The sequence below is a fragment of the Ostrea edulis genome, chromosome 9 (assembly GCF_947568905.1).
Source record: "Ostrea edulis chromosome 9, xbOstEdul1.1, whole genome shotgun sequence".
In the NCBI taxonomy this organism is placed as follows: domain Eukaryota; kingdom Metazoa; phylum Mollusca; class Bivalvia; order Ostreida; family Ostreidae; genus Ostrea; species Ostrea edulis.
Window position 1 is genome coordinate 53986000 of NC_079172.1, and position 18962 is coordinate 54004961.

The following is an 18962-nucleotide window of genomic DNA, read 5'->3' on the forward strand; positions in this document are numbered from 1 at the left end:
ATTGAACGGACAATATATTCCTCTGTCCAGTTTGATGCTTGACCTTTGACCATGTGACCTCAAAATCAATAGGGGTTATCTTCTCCTGAAGAAGTACCAGTGTACCAAGTTTGAAGTCCGTCAAGCAAAGGGTTCTCAAGATTTTGAGCAGACAGTATATTCCTATGTCCAGTTTGACCCTTGACCTTTGACCTCAAAATCAATAGGGGTCATCTTCTTCTGAAGACGTACCAGTGTACCAAGTTTGATGTCTGTCAAGCAAAGGGTTCTCAAGATATTGAACAGACAGTATATTCCAATGTCCAGTTTGACCCTTGACCTTTAAACATGTGACCTCAAAATCAATAGGGGTCATTTTCTCTTGAAGATGTACCAGTGTACCAAGTTTGAAGTCTGTCAAGCAAAGGGTTCTCAATATATTGAACGGACAATATATTCCTATGTCCAGTGTGACCCTTGACCTTGTGACCTCAAAATCAATAGGAGTTATCTTCTCCTGAAGATGTACCAGTGTACTAAGTTTGATGTCTGTCAAGCAAAGGGTTCTCAAGATATTGAGCAGATATTATATTACTATGACCAATTTGACCCTTGACCTTTGACCACGTGACCTCAAAATCAATAGGGGTCATCTTCTCCTGAAGATGTACCAGTGTACCAAGTTTGATGTCTGTCAAGCAAAGGGTTCTCAAGATATTGAGCAGACAGTATATTCCAATGACCAGTTTGACCCTTGACCTTTGACCATTGGACCTCAAAATCAATAGGGGTCATCTTCTCCTGAAGACGTACCAGTGTACCAAGTTTGATGTCTGTCAAGCAAAGGGTTCTCTAGACATTGAATGGTCAGTATATTCCTATGCCCAGTTTGACCCTTGACCTTTGACCATATGACCTCAAAATCAATAGGGGTCATCTACTTCTTAGGATGTACCAGTGTGCCAAGTTTGATGGCTTTCAAGCAAAGGGTTCTCAAGATATTGAGCGGACATTATATTCCTATGTCCAGAGTAGATTGACCCTTGACCTTTGGACCTGAAAAACAATAGGGGTCCCCTTCTACTCATAACCAACCCACATATGAAATATCATTATCATCAAGTGAATGGTTCTCAAGATATTGAGCGGACAACATGTGGTATACCGACCGACCGACCAACAGGTGCAAACCAATATGCCCTCTTCTTTGAAGGGGGAGGGGGGGGGGGGGGGGGGGGGGGGGGGGGGGGGGCATAAATACCGTAAATCTGGTTATTTTTGCTGTTGATTAATTTTTAGCGTTTTTGCGAGTCAGTTGGATTCGCAAAACTATTTTTCTCAAAAATAATGTTTCACACGTTTTTTAATATATTTTTACATAAATTCGCAAAAATAAGAATCACAAAATAAATAAATACGCTTTTTACTCAAATTCGCAAAAATAAATTGACGCAAAAATATCCAGATTTATGGTAAGTGATCTTTTACTCCACTGAAAATTTAGTCCCATATAATTTAAGCTCCTCAGCGGGACTGATTCACGATTTTCTCAAAAATTTTCTATTTCACTTTTAATGATCAAAATCTACTGTCTAATGTGATTAAAAGATTTCACATAAAAATCATGGTTATACATTATCACAGAAGCTCATTTTAGAAAGTTATAGTTATTTGTTTTGTAAACAAAGATTGGGGTATGTTTTTGTTTACATTTTCAAAAGAAATGGATATTGATCCAAGTTTATTATATCTTTCACATTTCAAGCATTTTGGGGGTAAAATGTGTCATCTAAAAGTTGAAATGTGTGACTATGTAAAATTAAGATGCTTTACATTACAAAATCAACATTTCACTTCTTTGTTTGTTTACATAAAAGACTCGAGTCTTTGTTTACATAACACAGATTTAAGGCTAAATATTGCTTTTATTCTTGTATTCAGAAGGTCAAAATTTTGGCTGTCAACATTAAATGAGTTATATTTTTAATGTTTAACAACAAAATTAAAATATATTTTTATCAAAAATCGTGAACCAGTCCCTTTAAGAAAGAGGAATGTGGTTTTGTGACCTGCATGATTGATTACTGAAGAAAATACATATGGTGTTTGTCTTCTACTTTGTCTGAATGATGACAATAATTCCAAAGTGTAAAATATTACTTAATGATGTGTCCTTACCAAAGCTGTCATTTCCAGTCTTAACTGATCATTAGTTATTTGCTAAAAACTTATAACTGATTATGAATACTCTTTCCAACTCACCATCACTAAAGTATATAGTTGGGATTTTGAGGACCAACACTGAATAGCACTGTGTTTTAATGCCTGATACCTGTATGCAAATCTGGTAAAAGTTCATGTTAAAAAAATCATCTTAATCCAATACCTTTGGATCAATAATACCCAGAACATCAGTCAGAACTTGAAGAAGTTGTAAGGGCTCAAGGGAATCAAATGATATCAGGTTGTAAGTCTTGCTGAATGGCTCCTTGGCCAGTTCTTGGACTATGTACTTCAATTGTTCACTCATCTTTATTTCATGGATATACTTTCTGAAATCAAAAAAAGAAAAAAAACTTTTATTAAACTGAGTAAAAAGTTACACATTAGTAGTGAAACACAACCGTAAGCAGTAACTGTGGTACAGCCAAAACCCGAAAGCAGCTTTTTCATGATTTCTCTCTTGATAATGCATGCAATAGGTTACTGCTCATGACCTAGGTACATCAAGAACATAACCTCTTTCTAACACTTCTTTTAAAGACTTGCCGGACCAGAGTTTTCACCTGCCGAAAAGGCGGTAAACCTAGTACCATTTAAAAATGCAAAAATTAAAACACTGTCATTAAGACACAAAGCCGATTTCCACAGCCCCCATCTAATTCCTGTGAAATATTAATCAAAACTATATTCTATGTTTCTATGATTATTTTCACAATACAGAATGATATATAAAATGCCTTGATTAAAAACTGCTGTATTTTGTGATTGACTGATTGTAATTGTTTGAATGAACAAGGAGGTCCCCATAGTTTGGTCAATTTATCTCCTAATACATGTAATTATATATACTGTGTAATGGAGGATAAATGTGACATAATAGAGGAGGTTTACCAATATCATTCTTATTACATTGTACTATTAAATATTTATGAAAATAATTCTTTTAATCAATTTAACTGATATCAACTAAATGGACATTTACAAATTCATGATTTTAGATTTAACGTGTTTTATCATACCTCAATATAATAATTCTATATAATACATTAACTGATTGGTCTAAACAGTCATATGCAAGGGAGAATAAAACTTCATCAAATATCAGATTTTCTCATCATAATTTGTCCCTTCGAGAACCTCATGCATTTTCCTTAAACTCTACATCAAGATAAACATAGTTTATTATGACATCACAATATGTCCAAATCATTTCACATACCGGGTGTAAGTGAACTTTCATACTTTGTAAGGTGCGAAAGGAATTTGTTTATACACGGGTTTCTGATACACAATTAGACCACCTGATTTTGGTTGATACACAGACCATTTTTTCAGCATTCAGGGAGTTTAAGGAAACATGATAATCTGAAATGGTTATCATATCACTTTATTTCATCACGTGTACATTCTTTGACTATTACATTGACAGCACAGCGCTACTGTTAGGCTCTGCTATATGTAAATCAGTGGATATATAATTTTTTCACAATTTCAGTGCATTTCTGTAGTCTTGCTTTGTTCTGTTATAATAAACAATTTACTGCATTGAATATGTTTTGGCAATGCTATTTCTTGGGTGTATTCACCCAAGAAAAATCATTGCCAAAACATTCAATTACTATCATACAATAAATAATATAGTAAAATGTGTTCAATATTAATTGCTAATTAACTAGTAAATATACATGTACTTCTTTGATTAATATTTAATCAAATTTAATCAATAATCCCACAATTATTTTTTGTTTACATTTTGATTTTTTACTTTGTCAAAATTAGCTGTATTTGGTTGTAGCTATATACATAGACTCTTGTTGGAATATTTCCATTCCTTCTGATATAAGGTTCTTTGGGAAAGTGGTATGCACACATCATATATTAACAAGAAATTTATGCAAGAAATGACTGAGTTTCAGGTAGAGATTGTGTGGCAATGACATTCCTGCAAAGTCATCTTAAAAAATTGTTGTGAAGGACATTAAAAAGTTATAAAGCGGGTACTTGTGTTCAAAAAATTGGAAATAGAAATTTTGTGATAGCCCCTGGATTAACAATGAACCAGTTTGATGTCCATTGAAAATCTATCAAAGTATGAAAAGGAAACTCTGAGAGAATTAACTTTGTTGCATTTTGAAATTTATTTTCACTCTAATTAATTTTCATTGTTTTTCATTAAACGCTTTTGCAAAAGAGTCATGAACTCTGCCTGGCCACGTGACATTGTGTTCATTATCTGCCTGGCCAGGTGACATTGTGTTCATTATCTGCCTGGCCACATGACATTGTGTTCATTATCTGCCTGGCCACGTGACATTGTGTTCATTATCTGCCTGGCCAGGTGACATTGTGTTCATTATGTTTAGTTGGATGACACAAATTTCCTATAGCAACATTGTCAAGTGCAATTTATATAACTTATTACCTTAAATATCTAGAATTCAGTCAGATTCAATTCTGTCGATGATTAAAATTAAAATGCAAACTTTTTGTCGCATCAACAGTGACCGTATTTAAGTTGGCATTTATCAAAACATACTACATTTACCGCTTTTTGGTAGGTGAAAACTGGTTCAATACGTTCTTAAAACAATTCTCAGAAAACTTGATTCTTATTTAAATAGATCACAAATAGTAATCCCAAAAAGTTTGATGTCATTGTATTCAGTATTAATAGAGAAATTACAAAACAGAAATTGCTATTCAGGACTCTCTGCATTTGTTTGTACTACATTTACCTCTTGCCACCACAAAACTGGCTGATAATTTTGTGGTTTTACATTCTTCACCTGTAGGTATATTAAGATGAGTGAGTGAAGCTGTTTCTCATACATGTATAACAGTATTGGGAACTAATGCTGAACCAAGCAAAGCTCAAACAAAAGCAAGACTCTAAAGGTAACATGTATGTGAAAGGAAAGAGAAAATATCAGCAAAAGGTAAGAGAAAATATCTAGACTACATACTGTCACTGAAAATTCTGCAAGCCGAATAGGTACCACCATTTTGTTCAACTATCAGTATCCTCAGTTGCATAAAGCCACACAAGGAGTTCCAAGTAATAAATATATATTATTACTACACTAACTTGATCCAAAGAGTTGGATCACGTCGAGTTGACAGGCTCGGATCATAAGATCACACGAGACACTTCTTGAGTTTGATCTGATGATCCGCACCTGTCAACAAGACATGATCCAACTCTTCGGATAAGTTACTGTAGTAATGATGAATTTATCATATACCCCCTTATGCATTTTAAATTCACATTTATAAGATAATGAATATAATCCAAATTATCAAAAACACACACATACAGTGAAATCTTGTTTTGTGTACACCGTCTTGTTTGTGACACGGTCAATATTTTCCACAAAAAACATTGCGTTGATGTGACGTCATCAGTTTCAGAGGACACTGATACGGAATCAGAAAACCACAGTGTGGTGATCCGGAAAACTGGATCACACTCTGTGAAATCCAAAGTCTCAAAAAACAAAACATTGATGGGTATATGATAAATTGATTCGTTAGTTGCTTCAACACTCAAAAGTTATTGAAGTTTTAAATTTGCTTGCCAAAGAATACAGGAATCTGGCATGCAGTTTGTAATCTTTAAATACTCAATTTGTTCAAAATCATGACAAAATGAATTATATAATTATGAATGTAACAGTTTTTAGCAAATCATCATATAGAAAACAGTAATATTTAAAATTGTTCTTTAATTTTCAGCTGTCTTTAAAATTGTAAACAAATAGTTAGATATATCGCCAAATCTAAATATGACATCACCATGTATTGTTTACATCGACTGTATCAAAATGTGTGTTAAATGAATTTCTGATCAGAACATAGGTGGATCATAGCTTTGTGCACATAATAAAATTCTATTCATACAAATTATTTCTATTAGATCCAAATAAGATTATGGCATCTATTGAACTGAATGCCGATTGCTTTTAACATATGATTAGTATATAATTATCCTCATATACTTCACCTTTGATATTTGGATAATATACTGAGGCAGGGCATTTACGACCAAAGGAATTTCATACATATTTATATAAATATTCAAGTAAAGGATATTTCTAATTTTCTGTACTGAATTATTACTGCTGATTCGTCATCTGACACGTCACAATCACATTAATTCGTTAGCAGTCTTTTGATGAAGAGTTTTTACACTTATCTCAGTAATATTAAAATAAAAGCGAGTAAACTTATTTTGTGAGTGGTGCTTCTCATGAAATTATGCAATAGTAAAATCATTCCATATTAGGAATCTACAATATTATCACTTGGGACAGACTAATGGTCACTCCATGCTTCTCTAGATCTAACGGTCACGCCATTATACATATTCATTACTTTGTCTGGAAACATTTTAATTGGAACCTATATGATCAACTTCACAGCCAATTTGCGCTAGATCTTTCGCAGCCGCTATACACTCGATCTCTGAACCAAATAGGGATATGAATTTTAAAACTAAATTGTCAGATGCTATGTTAAACATTTAATATTTCTGCTAAAGACAGTTGTAAAAACATACAAGACTACAAGTGCATACATCTTTGTAGAATGTAGGTAACACCAGACGCTACACGTTACTATGGACAATACAAAAAAATGATGATGTATACCTTCCAATTATTATGATTATATGTCTTTTTTCTAGTTCAAATAACTTAATTTGCCTTTATGATAAGTAAACACGCTTCCTTTACCATGTAATAGAAGTTTGTTTTCACCAAATACGAGTTTCCTCTGTCAGAGTCTGTCTTCAGAAAATATGCAGTTCCCCGGATGATATCGCAAAACACAGAAATATCGATCCCGATTTGTATAGAATTTTACAATCGGGCTCGATATTTGTATCAACAAAACGTGTACTTCCTGTTGCAGAGATGTCTTCAAAAAAGTCTGGAAAGGTAATTTATTTGTTATTATGTGAGTGTGTACTGTATATTCATAATTTGGTTACTGAAGTTAGCATTATCTAAGATACAATTTCATCCAGCGATTGTTCTATCACAAACCTACATCAAGCGTTCGAGGTCGACATATGGAGATTTTACTAGCAGGAAGATTGGTTTTAATGTTTTTAGTTTTGTAAGATCAAATTGCATCCTGAATTTTATGTAGTTAGACATTTCATTGGAGAGGGACACATCTAGAACAATGCCACAGGGCTTGAAGCTAACTTTTTATGTCACCAGTCCCGCCGGTATGATTTCAACCAGTCCACAGAAAAATTTACCAGTCCAACAGAGTTTTCCAGAAATAATTAAACATATTTCGTTAATGTTATTCAATTGAAATTTAACTCAATATGCCTCAGACAATATTGTAACACTTATGTGGGATTTATAATTTACAAATCAGATTCGTCTGAAATCTACAGATCAAAGCAACCCAAATGTGTGTATAAGATTTTATAAGTATATTTTCCAAAATGATGCTTTAGAAAATTAACCAGTCTCATCGGACTGACTAAAATAAATGTATGTCAGTCTGCCAGACGTTTAACCATTCACAGACTGAGGGGCATATGTTAATTTAGAGCCCTGAATACTTTATTTAAGCATTTACTTGAGTAAATCATTTACCAGTGTTAACTGAGTGACTTAAATTGTCAGATCATTTAATCATATAGTTCGAAATATCTTATGTTTTCTTGGCTTTTTTTATGATTTTGATATTTACCATGCCAGGAAAACGTCAGAACCGGCGCCATTACGTAAACTGGAAATTTTGCCGCCTCCAACCTGAGGCGGCAAATTTCCAGTTTACGTAATGGCGCCGGTTCTGACATTTTCCTGACATATGGTAAATATCAAAATTATAAAAAAGCCAGGAAAACGTCAGATATTTCGAACAATTTATCATTCAGATAATTGTGAGTATGAGTATAGAAATATATCCAATTTGAGAGCATTGCTGATCTGAGGTAATTAAGGAGAATCAGAGGCGAGATAAGCAAATCCCTCAACATTGCGTCAAAGACTTCTGAAACACTGCACACCGAAAGTACAGAAGATTTTAGTTGTCAAGGATGAGTTTATCGTCTAAATCATATCTATGGTTAGTGTATCGGGCATCCTTAAAATATGTGAATGGCTTGGCATTATGTTTAATTTCCTTCTGAATGGTATGATATGTATTGATGTGAAATTCAGTTCATATCTTATCTACGATGAATTTGAATGAAAGTGTAACAAGTCTTGGAAATATGCAATCCACATTTAGTAGTTTAGGCTATATGGATAGTGAATATTGACCTGGATAGCTTAGTGGCTAGAGCACCTAACTAGTGATGCAGGGGTCCCAGGTTAGATTCCTGGTGTCCGGTCATAAAAATTTTCCTGGTTCATTTGGTTCCATTGACCACCCTGGACTTGCAGATGAAAGTCCTATCAGGGGCAAAAGAATCTGGGTTATGTGTTCTTCCAGGTTGAAGACAATTTAAGGAGGAAGGAATGAAGTGGTTCGGGCTATATAGACTGTGGGTATCACCCTTGATCTAGCTTAGTGGTTAGATCACTTGTTAAGTAATGTAGGGGTCCCATATTAGATTCTTGGTCTGTCTATGTTCCTGTTACACCACAAATTAATCAGGCGAATTCTGTATATAAATTTGCTGATATCTTGCTCACTCATTTGATTATGGACTTATGTCTCCTTTGGAAACTATTCAATGTATTCCTCTTTACTTTCAAATAACATATATATTTGGCAATATTGTTATAGCTGCTGCTTTTAGAATTCGTGTTAAGGTGATAGTGTTTAGAAGTTTATAACAAAATGTATGATATTAAATGATACAAGTGATTTAAATCATTGTTTGCATTTTACTGAAATACAATGATACATGTGATATGGGGGAAGTCTTTAAATCTATGTTAATTTTCTGGTAAGATCTATTCAGTAAAGCAGACCAAGGATAAATAAATCATTTTGTGCACCAACTTACCTTTGACAGAGACTGCACTTGTAACAGTTAAGAATTGTGATGTTCCAATATCCTTTAAATTGTATATACATGTATGAATTGACAGTACATATTTATTTGAAAACTATTTTTAAAAAATTAGAATACAGGAGAAAATTCTTTTCTTTTACAAGAATGGAGAGGAGTCTGAAATTGATCCAAAGGTTTGGCAAAGCTATTTAATTGCATGTCTTGTTTATGGTGAAAGAAACTGTTCATATACATCTAGTTTACAGAGTCTATTTTATTCATGATTCCAGAATAGGGTTACTCAAATTTATGTTCCTTGGAAGGTTTAGCCTTTTCAAGTTATTCATGTAATTACATGCATTAATTTAGAAATTTCAAAATTATTCCTTAATTTAAGAAAACTTCAGATGATGGTATGAAGAATTACATAAAGAAAACTTTTTAAATTTCTCCCCATTTTAATTTATTAAAGCTAATCAGCCACATGATAAATTTATTTGGTGTAATTAAATAATATACTACATTTTATGTATAATTTATGTATTTACATGGGGCAAAACTTGAAAGGGTTAAACTTGGGCCGCTGTTTGGTTCATATGTTACAGAGAATGAGCCTGATGTTCCTAGTTGTGTTCTTTGATATACAACACACTTTAATTAACATTGTTCCAAGTCCACCCTGCCGTAGAATGGTCCCAGTCTGCTGTAGAATGGCCCCAGTCTGGAAGAGTTGAACTGACGTTCCATCTGAGGGAAATGAAGACTCTTGTCTGCTCAGTTATTACACTACAGAAGCTAGATTTCAACAATCGCATTATCAGTCTTTTTAATTCACGACTTTAGAGGGAATGACGAAATGCATTGCAGAAAAAGTGAAACTGGTGCATGCAGGCTTATGTTATGCAGCATGTACATATCAAGTAGATATTAATTATGTATTTTATCCAAAGCTTCACAAATGTTGCTGCTGTTGTTCTGAAATTGCTTGTATAAAGTGTACCAAAAAAATATCATACCTGGTAGGCCTATGTTTAATGAAGATGTGGTATTGATGTTAAAACTGATGTGGAGCAATATGAGTTAGTTAGTATGTTGATATAAAATCAGGATATAGCAATTCTCTGTTGTGTCAAAATGTAGCAAGTCCTCATAATGTCAAAATTGAACAAATCTCCATTATGTCAGAATGTAACAAATCGTTGTCACTTTAAAATCTAATGAGTCTCTATTGTAACAAAATGTTAAGGATGAATACCCCAACAGAGAAATCTGATGTGGGTGGAAAGTAGAGGATATGTACTGTTACAGTCATATTTTGAAATTCAAAACTAAACTTTCAAATTTAAGGGGACATGGACACGATTGATCTGAAAATTTTCAAATTTGATTTTTTGATTTTTAATGTTTAGAATGCTTAACTAACTTAAAGGTATCATGAATGATCAGCAAAAAATTTAATGTTAGTACATGTAGTCAAGGTACATGGGAGACACAGAGGTCACAAGTCCTTGTTATGTAAACAAGACTCGTGCCATCTTTTTGTTTACATAGGTTTAATAAACTAGTAAAAGTTTTGTTTAAAGCAGATATTTTCAATTCTTAAGTGAATTCTTAACACAATTAAATATTTTCTAATGTTAATTGGCACATCTCATTTTGTTTTAAACACGCGATTTTCTATTAAACAGTCTAATGTAAACAAAAACATGGCACAATTTAGCCTTGTTTATATAACAAAGAATTGCGAGTGCTGTATCTCATTTATAACTCAACAACTGATATTAAAATTTTGGTTGACCATTAGAAATAATTTAGTTAAGCAATATAAACAATAAAAATGGGAAAATGAAATTTGAAAATTTTCAGCTCAAATCGTTCGTATCCATGCCCCTTTAACCTTATTTAGTTAAACAGTTGACACTTAACCATACTAAGCTACCCAACTAGATAATTAGATTTAAAAGGAATATACACCAATATTACTGATGTTTATTTTCATTCATGTTTCAAAAGCAAGTCGACCATTTTGATGATGTGGTATTCCACCTTAACAAATCTTCGTTGTGACAGAATGCAACCTTTCTTCTTTGTAACAGAATGTAAAAAGTCTTCATTGTGTCCATGAATGTTACAAAATTTCTACTGTGTCCAAATTTAACAAATCTAAGTCTCGATTGTGTCAAAATATGTCAAGTTTTGGTTACATGAAATAATTGAAATTATATAAAGTCTTCAGTGTGTCAGAATGTAATCACTCTCTGTTGTGACAGAAAGTAATGCACATGTAGCAATAGCAATGTAGTACAGAATACAGATGAATTAGAACAAATTCAAAAGCTCATGTTAATGACAGTGGCTACAATATTTTTCACTCTCCAAGTTGCAAGAATTTACAGAAAACAATATGTCCTTAGACATTACAAATTTGTCATAATAATTTGCAATCCGTAAAATGCAGCATACAGGTTAACTACATGACTTTATATGATCCATAAATATCCCAGTATATATTTTCTTGTTTTAGAAGTCGAGGTCCAGCATGATTCAGCGTGTCTGGAAATATATCAAAAAGTGTCTGGTAATCAATGATGTGATGAGATTGAAATGAATAACTTGCAATAGCTTCTAACATCTTTGAAGATGAACATATGTGTGTGTGTTTGTGTTGCATTTGCATATTGGTGGTGGAATTTCAACATTTTTGCTGATCTGTAGTCATATTTTTCAACTTTGAAATGTAGACTAGTACGAACATTTTTGTATGATAAACTTTATATCATACCTGAAGCAGATTCACGATAGAAACCGTTAGAGGTCCTTCACTAGAGTAGGTCTAGAGACCACTGGCTATGGGTGGGGCTTTGTAGAGTTTACTAGTTGGATGCTTGACCGCCTTTGGACTGATGTTCCTCTTCACCAGTGTGATAGTCTTTTTCTGTTGTTGCTTCAGTGGACCATTGAAGACAAACCTGTGAAGATTGACAAATGGGACCCGGCGGCCGTGAAAAATGCACTCGATGATGCTGCCAAGAAGGTGAGCTATGGGCTGTTTACTTTTATTTTCTAATTAGATTTATCTGTTTATGTTTTGTTGTCTGTGAAGTAGAGTGAAAACATTGAGATCAGTTTCAGTACTGTCTGTCTGATGTTGCTGTGTAGGAGTGACACAGAACTTTTCAATGGGCAACTGAGCTCAAATATGAAAAATTATTTTGTTGAGAGATAATTGCTGAACAGTTAGAGATAATCAGTGATGTGTGTTTGTAGGTGTTGAAGGAAAAGTATGGTTACGTGGAGTCGAACCGACTGATGGACCTGCGTCTCCTGATCTGTACCCTAGCTGTGGCATTCTCACTGTTTGCTCTCGTCTGGGACTACCTCAGGCCATTCCCCGAATCTCGACCCGTTCTCATCATCTGTGTCCTGTCGTATCCTTCACACGTGTCCCTGTGTAGATTTTCAATGACCTTCATTCTAAGAAAAATGATAAGAACCACTTAATATGTAAACAGGTTTTCCGAGTCCTTACAGTTACATGTTCTGTGATGTAGATGTAGTCTTCCATGCTTCATAAAGTAATTCCATTTGAAGTTGTTGGTTAATGTTACACTGTTATTTTTAGGGATTTCCTTCATTACATTGTTTTGCTGATTTTGTACCCTGTCTTTGAATTAGTTTCTGATGCAGTGTAGCATAAACCTGTGTAAGTGTGTTTTGATCCTTGATTTGTGTTTAGATACTTTGTATTGATGGGAGTGTTGACTGTGTACACCACATATGTGGAGAAAGGGATCTTTCTTGTAGCCCTCCAGAAAGATGAAGCAGGAGTGGATCCGGACAACAAATGGGAGTTATCATCCATGTTAAAAAAGTAAGTCTGATGTTTCCTTAAGTGTGCTAGCCCAAGTTTTTCTGTGATGGACTCGGCAAGTAATGTTTGATGTTTTCTTAAGTGTGCTAGCCCGAGTTTTTCTGTGATGGACTCGGCAAGTAATGTTTGATGTTCCTTAAGTGTGCTAGCCCGAGTTTTTCTGTGATGGACTTGGCATGTCTGATGTTTTCTTAAGTGTGCTAGCCCGAGTTTTTCTATCATGAACTCAGCATGAGCAAAGATAAATATTAGCAGAATGTTAATGAATTACTTTACAGAATAGACAACCAAATGCTGAGAAGTTAAGAGGATATTTACAGTGTTTATATTTCAGATTTTAATTCCAATGATTTTGTAGTCTTTATTTCATTATATAATTATTTTATCTATTAAAATCTAGTAATACATGTATATAATATATTATGTATTGTGCCTCTACCTAAATTGTGACACTCATGGGTCAAGGGTTCAGGTCCTAGGGCGAAGCCAATATGTCCATGGTGAAAATGTATTAAATCTTAGAAAATCTTCTTCTCTACTGCCATATATATTTGATAAAAACTAAATGCATGTATATGATGTCCATGAAGCTTTCTACCTGAATTGTGAAATTCATAGGTCCTAGGTCAGGGGTTTAGGCCCTAGGGCAGGCCAGTATGGCCATATAGTGAAAATGTATTGAATTTCAAAAAATCTTCTCTACTGCCATTTATATTTGAGAAAAACTAAATGCCTGATTATGATGTCCATGAATTCCTCCACCTGACTTAATTGTGAAATTCATAGTTCCTGGGTCAGGAATCAAGCTCTAAGGACGGGGCTGATATGTCCATATAGTGAAAATGTATTAAATAATATAAATACTTCTCTACTGATATATATATATTCAGATGAAGATTTCACATTTATTGCAAAGCGCTTTCGCTCTACGGCTCTTCAGTGGAATTTAAAAAACAACAATTATAGCATAACTAGACGTTGTTATTATGACGTCATAGTAAAAGACAACGTAAAATATTTGGTGCAATAAATGTTCAAAGAAAGCACCTGTCCAAAGTAATTATACATTATAATAATGTGTAACACATATTCACATGCGTATAACCATTTCATTTCATGAAACATTATGAATTCAATTATACGTGTGACATTTATAGTAAATTATCCATTGAGTTTCGGGTTAAATTTATTAATGAAATATTGTGCTTTTGTCCGCCGTAAATGTTCATTTTCTTCTATAACTTTATAAAACGGAAAAATTTTTAAACATCCTCTTCCGCACACATCAAAGTGTTTGCTACAGGGAGTGTTTCTCACAGATGGATTCCTGCTTTGCTGTTAATGGACACATACTCGGTCGGATACTTTATTCCCAGTTTGTCCCAATATGTAGTTTTCGCCAGATCCTTCACAGGTCATACAGTAAATTACGTTTTTATACGCCCGCATTTTTAGCTCTTCTGAGCCGAAGGCTCAAAGAGCTAATGCTATGGCCATTTGTGCGGTGTGCGTAAACTTTTTAGAAAAAGGGCTATAACTCAAGAACCCCTTGGCCAATTTTTTTCAAATTTGTTACAGGGTATCATTGGCCCAAGGGCTTTCATACATACTAAATAGAGGGATGTGACCCTTTAACAAGGGGAGATAATCAGGAAAATACAAACAAAAGTAGTGGTTGCTAAAAAATCTTCTTCTCAAGAACCACTGGGCAGATTATCACCAAACTTACACATAAGGATGAGGATATGTTGTAGATTAAAATTTGTTCAAGGCATTACCCTGGAGCAAAGGGCGTGGTCTCAAGGTCACTTCAAAGTTGACCTAAATTTATATTTCCTTAAATCTTTGATATTTTAGTCATTATAAGGACTAGGATCATCAAATTTTGACAGTTGGTGCATCTTAGGACCTTGTGTCAAGTTGTCTCAAAAGTAGGTCACGGTGACCTACTTGTTTAATTTTGCAGGTATTTATTTTAAAATTAATTTTGATGCATATCTTGGACACTTTGAAGCCTATGATCATCAAAACTTGTCAGTTGGTGGATCATGGGACCTTGAAATGCGTCAACTGAAAAATAGGTCACCGTGACCTACTTTCTGAATTTTATGGCTTATCATTTATAGATATATTTTAAGTTGTTATTTCAAATACCAAGAGGTTTAGAATCATCAAATCTTGTAAGTTGATGCATCTTGAGGCCTTGAAACATATTTATAAAAAAGTAGGTCACAGTGACCTACTTTTTGAATTTTGCAGATATTCAAATTTCACATTTTCAATTTTAGATGCATATTTTGGGCACTGTAAAACCTAGGATCATCAAACTTTGTCAGTTGATGCGTCTTCAGTCTTCGGTTTGTGTCGACGAAAAAGTAGGTCATTGTGACCTACTTTTGGTATTTGACAGCTAAATTACTATAATTCAGACACTATTTGACCTACAATCATCAAACTTTGTCAGTTGATGCATCTTGAGTCTTCGGAGTGTATCGACCAAAAAGTAGGTCACTGTGACCTACTTTTGTCATTTGACAGTCATATTTATATATTTCAGTCACTAATTGACCTACAATCATCAAACTTTGACAGTTGATGCATCTTGAGTCTACGGAGTGTGTCGACCAAAAAGTAGGTCACCTTGACCTACTTTTGGAATTGGACGGCTATATTTACATATTTCAGATACTATTTGACCTACAGTCATCACACTTTGTCAGTTGATGGGTCTTGCATGTTCGAAGGGTTTCGACCAAAAAGTAGGTCACCTTGACCTACTTTTGGAATTGGACGGCTATATTTATATATTTCATATACTATTTGACCTTCAGTCATCAAACTTTGTCAGTTGTTGGGTCTTGCATGTTCAAAGGGTGTCGACCAAAAAGTTGGTCACCTTGACCTACTTTTGGAATTGGACGGCTATATTTATATAATTCAGATACTATTTGACCTACAGTCATCAAACTTTGTCAGTTGTTGGGTCTTGCATGTTTGAAGGGTGTTGACGAAAAAGTAGGTCACCTTGACCTACTTTTGGAATTGGACAGCTATATTTATATATTTCAGATACTATTTGACCTACAGTCATCAAACTTTGTCAGTTGATGGGTCTTGCATGTTCGGAGTTCACAGACCAAAAAGTAGGTCACCATGACTTACGATTGGAATTTGACAGCTATATTTCAATATTCAGATATTAATTGGCTTAAAATCATCAAACTTTGTCAGTTGATATTTCTTGTGTTCTCAAAATGTGTAAACCAAAAAGTAGGTCACATTGACCTACTTTTTTTGAATTCTTAGGATTTAACTAAAGATTTAGAATACTAAGAGGCTAAGAATAGAAATGGTGGGGTTGTACAATTTATCAGAAGAGCGATTCTAGGCCCTTGGGCCTATTGTTATGCTATACCACTGTCGTCTGTCTGTCCCTTTAACTTTGTCTTTGCAACTCCTCCTAAACGCTTGGGGGGGGGGGGATTTTGATGGAACTTGGTACAAAGAAAGATCACAATGTGGAGCTGTGCGTATTGCAAGGGGAATGCTGTCCAATGTTTTTTAAAGGAGTTGTGGCCCTTGGACTTAATTTTTTCTATTCAAAATACTTTGTCTTCGCAACTCCTCCCAAACCCTTTAGGGGATTTTGATGAAACTTGGTACAAAGAAAGATCACAATGTGGAGATGTGCATATTACAAGGGGAATGCTGCACCACTATTTTTGAAGGAGTTAGGGCCCCTGGACTTAGATTTATTTTATGCAAGTACCTTGTCTTCCCAACTAATCCTAAATCCTTGGGGTATTTTGATAAAACTTGGTACAAAGAAAGATCACAATGTGGAGCTGTGCATATTGCAAGGGGAATGCTGTCCAATTTTTTTTAAAGGAGTTGTGGCCCTTGGACTTATTTTTTTCTATTCAAAATACTTTGTCTTCGCAACTTCTCCCAAATCCTTTGTGGGATTTTGATGAAACTTGGTACAAAGAAAAATCGCATTGTGAAGATGTGCATATTACAAGGGGAATACTGCACCACTTTTTTGGAAGGAGTTAGGACCCTTGGATTTAGATTTATTTTATGCAAGTACCTGGTCTTCCTAACTCCTCTTAAACCCTTTGAAGGATTTCAATGAAATTTAGTACAAAGGAAGATTACAATGTATAAATGTGCATCTTACAAGGGGAATGCTGTCCCACTATTTTTAAAGGAGTTACAGCCCTTGGACTTAGATTTGTTTAATGCAAAATACATTGTTATTGTAACTCCGACGAAATCCTTTTGTGGATAATCCTTTCTCACTTGTTCAAATTCCTGGGTCAATAATGTATGCAGGCGTATCATGTACCGGTTTGGCGGTGCCCTATTTTTTGTTTTACAATTAATATTTAATCTAACTTCAAAAGTCACTCCGTTTTTAAATGTAATAGAATTTCCGGTTTGTTAAAAATCACAGGTTCCACAACATAGGTCTTCACATTTGGAGGCGGTAGATATTTCTTTATCCAACGTAAATCTAGCTTTGGTTAGGATTTTCTTTAAATTTGATGTGTTTTCTGCAATAGATAATGTCCTTTTCTTGAATAATATCCTTAAGATTTCTTGATTGTTGAAGTACTGGGAAACAATTTTTCGCAGTATTGAAGATGTTGTCATTTCTCAATTATGCATGATGACAAAAGGGATGTTTGTGCGTAATGTTTTAGAATCTGTGTGTGTATATATATATTAAAAGAAATAAAATAAACAGTACACAAAGTCAGAATTTTAATGCAAGTGCTTTCATTTCATAATCCTCAAGGTGTTACATTTTAAAATACTATTTTATAAGTATTTTAAAATGTAACGCCTGAGGATTATGAAATGAAAGCGCTTGCATTAAATTTTTAACTTTATGTACTGTTTATTTTTTTTTTTTTTAATATCTTATACCGGACAGTGATTTTTAAAAAAAACAAAACAATTTGAATATATATATATGAGAAAAACTAAATACATGAATATGATGATGTTCATGAAGCCCTCTACTAAATTGTGAAATTCATGGCTCTTGGGGTAGAGCCGCATGGCTGCATAATAAAAATATTTGAAAATTTATTTTTCCTCCTCTAATTTCACAGTCATGAGAGATAAATTAAATGTATGGTTATGATGTCTGTAATGTCCTCTTCTTAAATTGTGAAATTCATGGTTAGGTGGGGGAAGGGAGGGGGTGTCAAAAGGATTTATGTTTCAAACTTCCATTTTTCCTTCTTCTGTAAATAAATAGGAATTGTGTGAATATTTTTAAAGATCATAAACATGTGTACAGAGGACTGAGTCATATTGAGATTTAAATGTAAATATGAGACTCCCTGTATGGGCTATGATACTCAGGTGACTGTTAAGGCCCATGGGCCTCTTGTTTTTCATGTGCTATTTGTTATTCCGGAGCCTTTACTGTTACTGCTATTTGAGTGTCTATGGTTTTCATTACATGTATTAGTACATTGTTTTGTAGATACGATGACCTGTACCATCTCAGCATGACCTTCACCGATGGAAAAACGGGAATCAATAGATCAGAAGAGTTCTCTAAATGTGTGTCCAACTACTTTGATGAGAATGGAGTTTTATGCTTTGATTTGTTTGAGCCAGAAATCAGATTACTGCAGAGTAAGATTTCTGCAGAAGGAAAGAAGGATTAATTCTCGATGGGAGTCTTTAGGTTTCGAAAGCCATTCACAGGCTTTAAAGTATATAAATGTTATTTTCATGACATTTTTTCATGTTCGTTGTGTAAAGAACATTTTAAAATCTGCATATAGGAATGGTGCTGTCTGTATTTGCTGGGTAATAGGGAGATTTCATTGTGACTTTTTATAGAATTGAATGTTGTGAGTCTGAATGATGCATGTGGATGTCATTAAATGTTAATAATGTCAA

At 34.1% G+C, this 18962-nt stretch overlaps 2 protein-coding genes across 5 annotated transcripts in view; one reads left to right on the forward strand and one right to left on the reverse strand.

The window, feature by feature from the left end:
* Window positions 1–7025, reverse strand: part of LOC125657678 (intraflagellar transport protein 81 homolog) — a 38730-nt gene extending 31705 nt beyond the window's left edge. The window contains exons 1-2 of the mRNA XM_048888398.2: window positions 6933–7025; window positions 2366–2531 (exon numbers count right to left, since the gene is read on the reverse strand). Of these exons, the coding sequence (XP_048744355.1) occupies window positions 2366–2509 (144 nt within the window). The 5' untranslated portion in view covers window positions 2510–2531; window positions 6933–7025. The remainder of the gene's footprint in view (window positions 1–2365; window positions 2532–6932) is intronic.
* Window positions 7010–18962, forward strand: LOC125657677 (signal peptidase complex subunit 2-like). Of its 4 annotated transcripts, XM_048888394.2 has the most exons (7): window positions 7078–7136; window positions 9331–9360; window positions 11691–11744; window positions 12117–12200; window positions 12434–12594; window positions 12903–13037; window positions 18538–18962. In XM_048888394.2, the coding sequence occupies exons 1-7, from the start codon at window positions 7113–7115 to the stop codon at window positions 18722–18724; spliced, it is 675 nt and encodes a 224-aa protein (XP_048744351.2). In that variant the 5' UTR covers window positions 7078–7112; the 3' UTR covers window positions 18725–18962. The 4 variants fall into 4 exon arrangements, with proteins under 4 accessions (XP_048744354.2, XP_048744353.2, XP_048744352.2 ...); XM_048888396.2 differs by lacking the exon at window positions 11691–11744 and having other exon boundaries at window positions 7025–7136; XM_048888395.2 differs by lacking the exon at window positions 9331–9360 and having other exon boundaries at window positions 7049–7136.